Source organism: Myotis lucifugus, unplaced genomic scaffold, assembly GCF_000147115.1.
Source record: "Myotis lucifugus unplaced genomic scaffold, Myoluc2.0 scaffold_33, whole genome shotgun sequence".
Classification (NCBI taxonomy): domain Eukaryota; kingdom Metazoa; phylum Chordata; class Mammalia; order Chiroptera; family Vespertilionidae; genus Myotis; species Myotis lucifugus.
This window is the reverse complement of record NW_005871081.1, coordinates 3,497,196-3,509,507: the sequence shown is the minus strand read 5'-3', so window position 1 is coordinate 3,509,507 and position 12,312 is coordinate 3,497,196. Positions and strand designations below refer to the sequence as shown.

Here is a 12,312-nt window from a genome sequence, read left to right as displayed (position 1 = left end):
CCCCCCCCCCCACTGGCCTGGTCTCCCATAACTGCCCCCCCCCCCACCCGCCTGGTTGCCCCTATCTGCCCCCCGCTGCCAGCCTGGTCGCCCCCAACGGCCCTCCCTGCTGGCCTGGTTGCCCCACACAACCTGCTGTTTAGTCGTTTGGTCGTCCCTCATTAACGCCCTGCCCGTCTGGTCGTAGGCAGCCATCTTGTGAAGGTGTGATGGTCAATTTGCATATTACCTCTTTATTATATAGGATCATTGTAAGAGTTACTACATCAGATTCTCATGATAGTAAGTAGTTGAGTTACCAGGGGTGGTTAAACTTATAGACATGTATTAGAGACATTTGACATGTGACAGCTGGTGTGGTAACATGGCAAAAGGCAGAAGTGAGAAATGGTAATAAGGCATTTATTTGAGATGTAGACATAAGGTTAAACACATAATCTATATAATAAAAGGCTAATATGCAAATCAACCAAATAGAACGACGACTGGTCGCTATGACACGCACTGACCACTAGGGGGCAGATACTGAATGCAGGAGCTGTCCCCTGGTGGTCAGTGTGCTTTCACAGGAGGAGCACCGCTCAGCCAGAAGCCGGGCTCATGGCTGGCTAGCGCAGCAGCGGTGGTGGGAGCCTCTTCCACCTCCACGGCAGCGCTAAGGATGTCCGACTGATAGCTCCCAGACTGTAAGAAGGTGCAGTCTGGGCTGAGGGACCACCCCCCCCCCCCAGGAGTGCATGAATTTCATGCACTGGGCCTCTAGTCCTATATAATAAAAGGCTAATATGCAAATTGTCCCCTTGACCGGGAGTTCAACCAGGGGTCAGGGCCAGCCCACCAATCCCTCCCCCTCCCCCTGGCCAGCCCCGCCCCCGATCGGGTTGGCGGCCAGACCCCACTGGGTTTCTAGTAATGTAGAAGCAAGAGAGATGAGAGTTTATTGGTTGACTAAGATTCTCTTCTCCACAGATGTAATCTTTTTTCCCTGTAAGGTACCCTTCTAAGTAGTAGTAAGCTTGATTGAACTTTGAATATATGAAACTCACCATTTCTCTTGATTGTTTATGATGCTAAGATGTTATCAGCAAATGCATTTCAGCATGGAAAAGAACCTGGCAAATAATCCATCTCTCCTGGCAACACATTTTATAAATATTTTGCCCCAAAGGACATACTTTAGAGCAGCGGTTCTTAACCTGTGGGTCGCAACCCCTTTGGGGCTCGAACGACCCTTTCACAGGGGTCGCCTAAGACCATCGGAAAACACATATAATTACATATTGTTTTTGTGATTAATCACTATGCTTTAATTATGTTCAGTTTGTAACAATGAAAATACATCCTGTATATCAGATATTTACATTACGATTCATAGCAATAGCAAAATTACAGTTATGAAGTAGCAACGAAAATAATTTTATGGTTGGGGGTCACCACAACATGAGGAACTATATACAAGGGTCGCGGCATTAGGAAGGTTGAGAACCACTGCTTTAGAGGGTAACTAATCACTTTGCTTTTTCTTCATGACCAGAAGCAGTGGTCTTGTGTTCAGCTGGGCATTCACACTCATAAGACCCAATGGACCATACCTGGCACAAGCCTCTCTGCTTTGTTGAAAGAAATGAGATAGAAAACCCAAGAAATCATCATCAGGTGTATTGTTCCTGAGTGATAGTATAGGCTAGTGGAAAGATGACACATGGGTGGGTGCCTCCTGACCTGTTTTGTGCTCCACAAGACAATATCTTTTGTAACAGCACATGGGCATAGTGTGCAGGATTCAGCAGAGGGACAGGCCAGTTGCAGATTATGTACCATTCAGAAAAGCCCACTCTTTTTACTTCTCACTTGGCATGTGTAGCCCTGCTCCCTGTCTGCTCAATCCAGATTTAGCTCACCAATAGTGGTCAAGTTTAGCACACAAAATGTTGCTTAGAAACATAACTGATATCCTGCCTTTATGAGGTTTCCAGGGAAACCATGCTAGAAGGTTAGCCAGAGGTAATTTCTTTTATGGAGAGAAAAGGTTTTTGTTAACCCTTTACTCAATTTATTAGCAAAATAAATGGAAAACTTGCATAAAGCTTGCTGTAGAGCCTACAGTGGACTGTATCAGAGACACTATTCATTTACATCAACTATCATAATAACATCTGTGATAGTTTCAGCAAATTTAGTAAATAAAAAATTTTTCCGGTGTTAAGTTTGCTTGTTCTAGTTCCCTTATGATAAAGACTAGGGAGCAGAAATTATTGGCAAATTGGATTATGTAAAAATAAGGCAGTCAGTGAGTGGAGGTCTCTTTCTAGACCATTCGTGTGCCATAAACATATTAGAAAAGACAAGTAGACAATCCAGAGCAGTTTTTACTAACCTGCCCTTAAAATTGACTTCCATTAGATGTTCCTCAAAATGAATTGGCTTTTATTCTGACTCTCACCGTTTAACAATCCATTGTAAGATTATGTTTGTTTATCACAAAGTAATTTAGTTAAAGTGATATTTCAGGAATGCTTTGTGGAAAACTGCAAGTTGAATATTTTCCCTAACCAATAATGGATTCAAATATGCAATTTTTCTGATATCCACTCTTAAACATGTGCCCAGTGCTCAGAATACAGTTATGTTTTCTTAGAAGTGGAAAGAAATCTGGATTGAGCAGAAGTTTAATAATTCAGATATATTACTGGATTGTTTTTTTAAAAATTTTTACTCTTGAGTATATGTAAAGTGTTATACTACCTAGTAGGGAATACAGTAGTGAAAAAGAGAAACATAGTTCCTGGTCTATTTAAATTCAGTATTGTATGTTGAAATTAGAAACTAAAGAAGCTACTTAAAACAATTATTTTTCAGTTTGAATAATTGAAAATTTTAACTAGATATTGGGTGTGTGTGTGTGTGTGTGTGTGTGTGTGGTTTGAATTAAAAAATATGCCTTGTCTAGATATTAGAAACTTTGTATTTTATCTAGTGTTGCAGTAGGTTTTTTTAGTCATTGCTATACACTTTCATTTGAAAATTGAGTCAATTCACTCCTGGGATTATCTGGGTTATAGAAATGCTTTATCATGTCCTTTTCAAATTTTCAGATTTTTTTTTTCTTATAGTTGTGTGGTAAATTCTGATTTTATGTTAACTTGAGCAGAACACAGTTAAGAATGCCAGAAATACTTGGTCACAAAAGCAAATAAAGTTAATAGATCTATAGCATTTATAAATGCTTTTTAAAATTTCATTTGATAATGTAGGCATTTTTAAGTTCTCATTCTACTGAAAAAGAATTCAGACTGGAAATAAGTGATAAACCCAAAATTATTCTGCAGATAGGTATAGCATAGACCAGGTGTGGGCAACCCCTGGCACGCGTGCACAAACATGGCAGCGCCAGTAACTTTTGCTGGCATGCGAAACCCTCTCTCATAATCTTCCATTTACAATTTTTGTGAACATTTGAATGACTTAAATGTTAAATTACAAGGAACTGGCAAGACACTTGATGTTATGTTTGGTTACATAAAGGCTTTAGAAAAGAAACTGGAAGTCTTTAAGAGGGATGTGGATGGTGAGAGATTTAGATATTTCCCAAACCTCAAGAGGCACATCAAAGACCTCCCAAAAGATGACAGAACAGACTGTCAAAGCCTTCAAAAGCTGTTTTTAAACATCATCGAGTCAACTATTGAGCAGTTCTCAAGATTTGCGAAATTCAGAGAACTGGAAGAGACAGCAAAATTCATGAGGTTTCCAGACAGCATGAAACTGGAGGAACTAAACTTACAAATGTTTTCATGGATAGACATGGCTGACTTTGAAATGCAGTTGATTGAATTTCAGAGTAGCTCAGTTTGGAAGCAGAAAATTATTGACCTTAGAGTTGACTTGGAAAACATTGAAAAAAAAAGCGATTAGAGACAAGAGTACCAGAGAGAAGTGTCGAAAATGAACTATTGAGGACTTGGAATGCCATTCCAGAAAATTTTTTCTGTTTAAAAAACTTTGCAACAGCATTACTCTCCATGTTTTCATCCACATACGCTTGTGAATCTTTGTTCTCAGTGATGAATTTTGTTAAGTCTTGTAATAGGAATAGCTTGACGGATGAAAGTACTAGCTCGTGCATATCTCTGAAGGTCACGAAATATAAACCTGATGTAAAATCTCTGTCAATCAGTGATGCAGCAGCAAAAGTCCCACTGATAATATCAAACGGAGTCATAAAGTTTTCTGTCGGACTATCAGTGTACATGTATACATTAAAAAATAAATGTATTTTTCATCATCATATACTGTGTTTTTGTCGCTCGAATGAATTTTATTATTTCTTCAAGGTTCTTCACATATGTACACCTTAAGAGATATCAAGTAGGCGTAACATGTTCTCAAAAAATTAGGGTTGGCACGCAAAAGAAGTTTGAGTCAGAGATTTTGCTGGTTTTGGCAAGCACAAAAATGTTGCCCACCCCTGGCATAGACTTTAAGACTGATGGAATTTTTGTGCTTTTTCCCCCTACTATGTTTGAGTTAACCATCTCTCTGATACTTCTCACAAATGATTGGCCTGATTATGAAAAAAAAAAGTAAAAATTTTCACTAAAGAAATATATTAAATAATTTATTTTTGAAATATTACAGTGCTCTAGTATATTTATATTTTACATCCCAAACCTTGTTAATCCTAATTATTACATAAAATTCTTTTATTTTGATGTATACAGTTAATGCCAATGTGTTTTCATACTTGCCCAATACAACTTCTGTGTATATATGAAAAATCACTCAGATATTGCTTATAATTAAAAAAATAAAATTAAACTAAGTAACCATTAGATTAAATGTTTAAGTGACCAGATGTGTTGTTGAGAATTATTCACAACAACGAGTGGATATAGAGAGTAGCCCTGTCTACTTTAAGCTATTGGTAAAATAACAGTCATAGATTGTGAAAGGCCTTTTTTTGTTGACCAAGAACAATGATTTAGTATTTACTGTAATTGGCTTACTCTTTCAGTCTGATTTTTAACTAGTTCTGACACACAGTGGTCAGGTATTGATTCTATAGTTTTTAGGTTTGGGTTTTTGTTTACCTGATATACCTGCTTTTCTCTAGTATAGTGCTCATTGTAATAAAACTTTCTGCAACTGGGTGGCAGTATTGATTTCAGAGAAACTTCAGAAAAATACTATGGGTTTATGTGCAGTCATTTGAACAAGAATTCAAATTTAAAATCTGTTTAACAAAATAGTAAATATGTTTGGTGAAATAATAGTGAAAAATTGAATCTATTAAATCATCTAACTCATCTTTATAGCCATTCTAACTTTATTTTATATTTCTGTAGTGTTTAAACCTAACATGATGAATTAAAATGCCACATTTATTAGCTTATGGCTACAGTACAGTTTTAAAAATTAACAATTATGTATCAAATGTAAGAGTGGCTTCTTTCTGATAGTTTTGTAGTAAAAGAATTTAATGTCTTTTAAAACTTGGTAAATATATAAGAAAAAGTGTAATGTGTCTTACCTCTTGCCATTTTAAGACAACATGCATACATTTTTTATTTGATTAAAAAGTTGACTTTTGATAGCTTTTTTCTGTATTTTTATCAGTTGTCTTTTTCAGCAATATTTTAAAAAAATGTCTCTAATAAGTCATTTTTTAATTTTTCTCTGGTTCACAAAGAGAATTTCTGTTTCTTTTAACTTATCCCCCAAGTATTTATGGCTTTATCAATACAGCATAGCAATCAGTATTGACTCACTGGTATGAAATTGCAATAAGGACTATATAAAAGATTTTACATATTTTGTTATATTAGTAATCTGAAATTTCTTTTTAATCATATATGTTACTTATTTTTCCTGAAAATACAATATTAGAAACTAATGGTTAATTTAAATAAATTACTTTTTAAGTTTAGCTGTGAAAACCTCCAGGTAGAGAGGAAAATATTTTATTTTTCTTGTTCTGGTTTGTTTAATTATATTTTTTTCTACAATGTAAAAAGAATATTGACAATATTACGTCAGATTGGTCTTGATAGGTTAGTCTGTTAACTACCTCTTTAATCAGGTTTGCCCTCAAACTATCTCAGTGATGCTGTAGAATTCCAAAATCTGTTGTGTTTCTATGTACTAATAAATTATCAGAAAGAGAAATAAGAAAACAATCCTATTTTCAATTCCATCAAAAAGAGTAAGATATCTAGGAATCAGTTTAACCAAGGATGTGAAATACCAGTATACTGAAAACTGTAAGACATTAATGAAAGAAATTGAAGAAGATACAATTAAGTGAAAAGCTATTCCATGCTCATAGATTGGAAGAATTAATATTCTTAACATATTCATGCTACCCAAAGCAAACTACAGACTTAATACAATCTGTATCAAAATTCCAATGGCATTTTTCACAGAAATAGAACAAAATATCCTAAAGTTTCTGTGGAACCACAAAAGACCCCAAGTAGTCAAAAGCAATCTTTAGAAAGGAAAACAAAGTGGGAGGCATCTCTCTCCCTGAATTTAAACTGTATTACAAAACTGTAGTAATCAAAACAGTATTGCATTGGCACATAAATCAGTGGAGCAGAATAGAGCCCTGAAATAAACCCACACATACATGGTCAATTAATTTACAACAAAGAATCCAGGAATTTAATGGGAAAGGATAATATCATCAATAAATGGTGCTGGAAAAACTGGATCACTATCTTACCATGCACACAAATTAACTCAAATTGGAGTAAAGACTTCAATGTAAGACCTGAAAATCACCAAACTCCTAGAAAGAAAACTGGTAAGCTCCTTAATATAAGTTTTGGTAATGGTTTTTTGGCTCTGACACTAAAAGCAAAGGTAACAAAAGCAAAAATAAACAAATGGGACTATATCAAATTTAAAAGCTTCTGAACAACAAAGAAAACCATTACCAAAATGAAAAGACAACCTTTGAAGGGGAGAGAGTATTTGCAAATCATATATCTGGTAAGGGTTTAAAATCCAAAATATATAAAGAACTCATATAATACAGTAGCTAAAAAATAAAAGGGCAGAATGTCTGAATAAACATTTTTCCAAAGAAGATATACAGATGGCCAATAGTACATGAAAACATTACTCATCAGGAAAATACAAATCAAAACAGTGAGATATCACCTCATACCTGTTAAAATGCTAGTATAAAAAAGACAAGAAATAACAAATATTAGTAAGGATGTGGCGAAAGGGAACCATTGTTCACTGTTGGTGGGATGTAAATTGGTACAGCCACCATGAAAACAGTATGGAGGTTCCTCAGAAAATTAAAAATAGAAAGATAATACGATCCAGCAATTCCACTTCCAACTGTTTATCTGAAAAAAATGAAAATACAGCCAATCCACTTATACTTATTCCTGTGCCTCCTTGTTCCTTCATATAAAAAATTGGGAACCAGGCAATAAATACTAGTAAGCACATTTCACAAAATGAATATGGTTTGATGACTGTGATAGCACTGGAGGGAGAAAGGAGACTGTTAACAGAAGGGACAAGGGAAATTAGAGCAACCATTTTTGTGGATGAACTGATGGAGGCTTCCAAGGATTCATCTAGTATCAAGATTTATATGTATCATGGATCTAACTTTAAAATAAGAGATATGTGTTGGATTACTGATAATGTCTCTCTTTTTTTCTCTTTAGGACACTTACAGAGAGCTACAATGGAAAAGTCCTGGATGCTGTGGAACTTTGTTGAAAGATGGCTAATAACCTTGGCCTCCTGGTCTTGGGCGCTCTGCCGTATTTCTCTCTTACCTTTAATAGTGACTTTTCATCTGTATGGAGGCATTATCTTACTTTTGTTAATATTCATATCAATAGCAGGTATTCTATATAAATTCCAGGATGTATTGCTCTATTTTCCAGAACAGCCATCTTCCTCACGCCTTTATGTTCCCATGCCCACTGGTATTCCACATGAAAACATTTTTATCAGAACCAAAGATGGAGTGCGTCTGAATCTTATTTTGGTAAGATATACTGGAGACAATTCACCCTATTCTCCAACCATAATTTATTTTCATGGGAATGCAGGCAACATAGGTCACAGGTTACCAAATGCATTGCTTATGTTGGTTAACCTCAAAGTTAATCTTTTGCTTGTTGATTATCGAGGATATGGGAAAAGTGATGGAGAAGCAAGTGAAGAAGGACTCTACTTAGATTCTGAAGCTGTGCTAGACTATGTGATGACTAGACCTGACCTTGACAAAACAAAAATTTTTCTTTTTGGTCGTTCCTTGGGAGGAGCAGTGGCTATTCATTTGGCTTCTGAAAATTCACATAGGATTTCAGCCATTATGGTGGAGAACACATTTTTAAGCATACCACATATGGCCAGAACTTTATTTTCATTCTTTCCAATGCGTTACCTTCCTTTATGGTGCTACAAAAATAAATTTTTGTCCTACAGAAAAATTTCTCAGTGCAGAATGCCTTCTCTTTTCATCTCTGGACTCTCTGACCAATTAATTCCACCAGTAATGATGAAGCAGCTTTATGAACTCTCCCCATCTCGGACTAAGAGATTAGCCATTTTTCCTGATGGAACTCATAATGACACATGGCAATGCCAGGGTTACTTCACTTCATCAAAGAAGTAATAAAGAGTCATTCTCCTGAAGAAATGGCAAAAACTTCATCTAATGTGACAATTATATAATGTTTTTTTTTTTTATTGCACTGTATTTTAGTTTGTGCAGAATGATAAAGAATGTTTCTTTCTGGAAGTGTGTTATATCTGTACTTGTCTGAAGAGTGACATTAAATGTTGAAAGGACTTTAGTGCTCTTTAAAGATGATCCAAATAGTTTTTTACATTTGAAAAACTATAATTGTTGGGATTATTTCATACATTTTCATCAAACCTTTCAATGTGTTTATGTGTCTGTATCTTTAGTTTAATATGCCAGTAGAATATATTCAAAAGTTTCTTGTTGCTAAAGTGGTACACTCTATATGATACTTAAGGTTAATGTCTGGGTGTGGAAGGGGAAATACAGACAAGAAACCTTCGGATATTATTCCTTTAGTAAATATTGGGACAATCATGGTATACAAGCTTAGTTCTATAACTGCATTTTTCACCTTAAAATGCATGATGATATTTTATTTCTTGAATTATGCAATGCAATGTTTTTAATGTAAATAGCACTGGTCATATACCAATGTATATGGTAACCTGGGTTATATCTATTTTTATGTAAACTATTTTGGTTTTGGCAAGAAGTGAAATTGAGGCCTGTGTGCAGGTTGCTATTGAATTTTGCTCTGGCGTATGCTGAGATTCAGCTTTTTCTTACAAATAAATGGGACCCCACTTTCCAACAAAAATGTACTGTGTTTTGTTAGGTACAGTCTAGATCATGGCATGCAAAAATAGAAATTTAGAATTTCACTGCAGCTTCAGTGTGCATCTTTGAACTTTTTTACATTTGTAGTTTTGGTGGCAAAGAGAATTTTACCTTTTATCAATTTCATAAGTCTACAGGTAAACCACCAATGGCAGTCATAATGAAGATAACTTGTTTAAGAATTAAAGTAGGAACTCTTATTACATAATTGTACATACTGTTTTACATAAGTTCCCTCATTTGATTTTTAAGTCCCAGTATCTAGGTATATCTAACCCTCTAAAGCCAAGGTGTCATTTATTGGACTTTCTGAAAATAAACACAACAAAACCAAAAAAGTTATGTTCTTTGGCTTAATATTTTAGTTATAAAATAGAACTGCAACAAAAGACAATTTTAGGAAGTCTTATTTTCTACATGTAGGAATGTGGGGATGAAGGAATGCTACAGCTTTTTATCACAGAACATATTACCCCATTTAACTATTAAATGGCTATCAGTGGGAAGTAGTATTTAGTCATATAGAAATGTATGAAAAAATCTTTTAAAAAAGCTCCCTAAAATTGCAGGATTTACCTTAAATATATATATATATACATATATATAAGCTTTGAGGCATAAGTGTACTAAGTTGTGTCAAGCAGTCCTCAAAAATTAGATGTATTTGAGCTCTGTGCATTATGTCAGCTTTAAATGTAATATTTTGAATATTTTGGCTATATTTATTGGCTTTGTGCAAGCAGCTAGAACAGAAATAATGGGTCAATAGTTTTGACCTTAATTTAAAAACTCTTTCTATGGAGATAGGGCTAGAAATACTTTTGCCAAATAACTTTCGCCTCATTCACTTTATGTCAATATTTAGAAAACACAGCAAATATGATGTTTTTCTATAAATTATTGTAAAAAAAAGTCATGCTTTTAAAAACAAATTTGGTAATGCATATCATGGAAAGTGTATTTTGTATGTATAATTTCACTACAATTAAAGATACTTTTCATCTTGTCAATCATTGCTATGTAGAATGACTGTCTTAAATAGTGTACTAAAGGGAAAAAATTTAATACAAGATCTAGTGTACTTAGACATGAGCTTACATGGAAAACCTTAGACTCATATCATTCTTAAAAGTTTATAAAGTACCTTCTTACATTTTCATGTAATCATTTAATCTACTACACTATGAAGGAATTTATCAAATTTAGTTGTAAATATTATGCTGATGAAGCCTAAAAGCTTTTTCTTCATCAGTGTTTTGTTTTATGCTTTTTAAAATACTCCATGTTTATAAACAGTCTTTTTTTTTTTTATCTTTTTAAGTCAAGACTTCAAAAGTTGTAAAGTACATGTATCCCATCCCTACCTTCATTCTCTTTGGGTTAAGGAGCCTTTCTTCCTACAGCAAAGGGAAGAGTCTGTTTCTAGGGTTGTAGTACCTAATTTCTGTATTTGAGCATATTTCTTTAGATAGGGAGAAATAGAAAACAAAATCACTTCTTCAAAATGTGTCTAATTTTTGGCCAAAGCATTTGGTGTTAATAAAATGTGAATTCTGAATGAGTCACTTCATTTTGGATTCATAGGTTTAGTGGGAATAGAAGTGTGTCCGTCTTGTGTATTAACTTCTGGCTCACTTATCCAAGAGCAGCTCTGGGAGTTTCTGAATGAATTTTAAGTTATTAAGCTGTGGTAAATTTGGAAATATTTAAACATGGCAAGATATAATTTATTTAGATCAAAATCCATTGATTTAAAAAGGAATATTGGGGAGAAATGGCAAAAGGGATCCTAAAAGGGATATTGCAAAATATGGAAAAATAATTTGTAGAAGATAAAAGAATACTAATAGAATAGAAAGAGCAACAAAGTGAAAGGTGGTGTGTTAAATGTAGATCTAGGAAATAATTAACTGGTGAGATTGGTGAAAAGGAAACATAACAATGCAAAACAGTTAAATACCAGACATTTCTAACCAAGTGACTGGAGCACCCAATACTGCCACTACCCTATATTTTTGCAAGCACTTTGATTGTAAGGTAGATATTTTCATTACAATTTCGAATTTTTAAAAAATATATTTTTATTGATTTTCAGAGAGGAAGGTAGAGGGAGGGAGATAGAAACAGCAATGATGAGAGGGAATCATTGATCGGCTGCCTCCTGCACGCCCCACATGGGAGTGAGCCCGCAACCCAGGCGTGTGCCTTGACCAGGAATCGAACCGTGACCTGGTTCATAGGTTGATGCTTAACCACTGAGCCACCATGGCTGAGCTACAATTCTGAATTTTGTAGCTGAATAGGACAGCTTAAATTTACTTTTTTCATGATAGGCTCTAGTCTAGACACATGATAATTACCAAAGTTCTAGCTTTGGTAATGTGTCACTGGATTAATGATGTAATATTTCTTAATGAGAATTCATACCACCTCATGCTTTCATATTCATTTCTTAAGTTTGAAAGATTTGGTTTGAGGTGGGAATAGATTTGTTGGTGGAATTAAAGAGTGAAGGCCATATTCAATTTTATATGTTATTTTGCAAGTTCAGTTTAAGTGTAGAAGCGTAGTTTTTATTTAGTTCCTTGTTTTCTTGAGGTTAGGAATAAATAGATAAACATTTAAAAGGATATCACAGAAGACACTTTTTAAATTAGGTCATGGTTGAGATATACTGAAATCCTTCACTAACCTCTCCCTCTCTGTTTCTCCTATTATGTTTGACAACAATTATGGATTTAAAAAAAAAAAAAACCTGAAAAAAATTAGATACTTTTGGATTATCCACTTAAATTTATGTATTTTCATATCACTCAGGTAAAGTTGGAAATGACAGAGCACAGACATCTATTTTTTAAATAATAGGATAGAAAAAGTATTCCTGTTTATTTATATTACCATATATGTAC

General features: G+C 34.5%; 1 protein-coding gene across 2 annotated transcripts in view; it reads left to right on the top strand.

Moving 5' to 3' along the window:
- The window catches only part of ABHD13 (abhydrolase domain containing 13), a 24,751-nt gene extending 13,750 nt beyond the window's left edge, over positions 1-11,001 (top strand). For both annotated transcript variants that reach the window (XM_006086910.3, XM_014454195.2), the window contains exon 2: positions 7,692-11,001. In XM_006086910.3, the coding sequence (XP_006086972.2) occupies positions 7,712-8,653 (942 nt within the window). In that variant the 5' untranslated portion in view covers positions 7,692-7,711 and the 3' untranslated portion in view covers positions 8,654-11,001. The remainder of the gene's footprint in view (positions 1-7,691) is intronic.
- Positions 11,002-12,312: the final 1,311 nt, after the last annotated feature.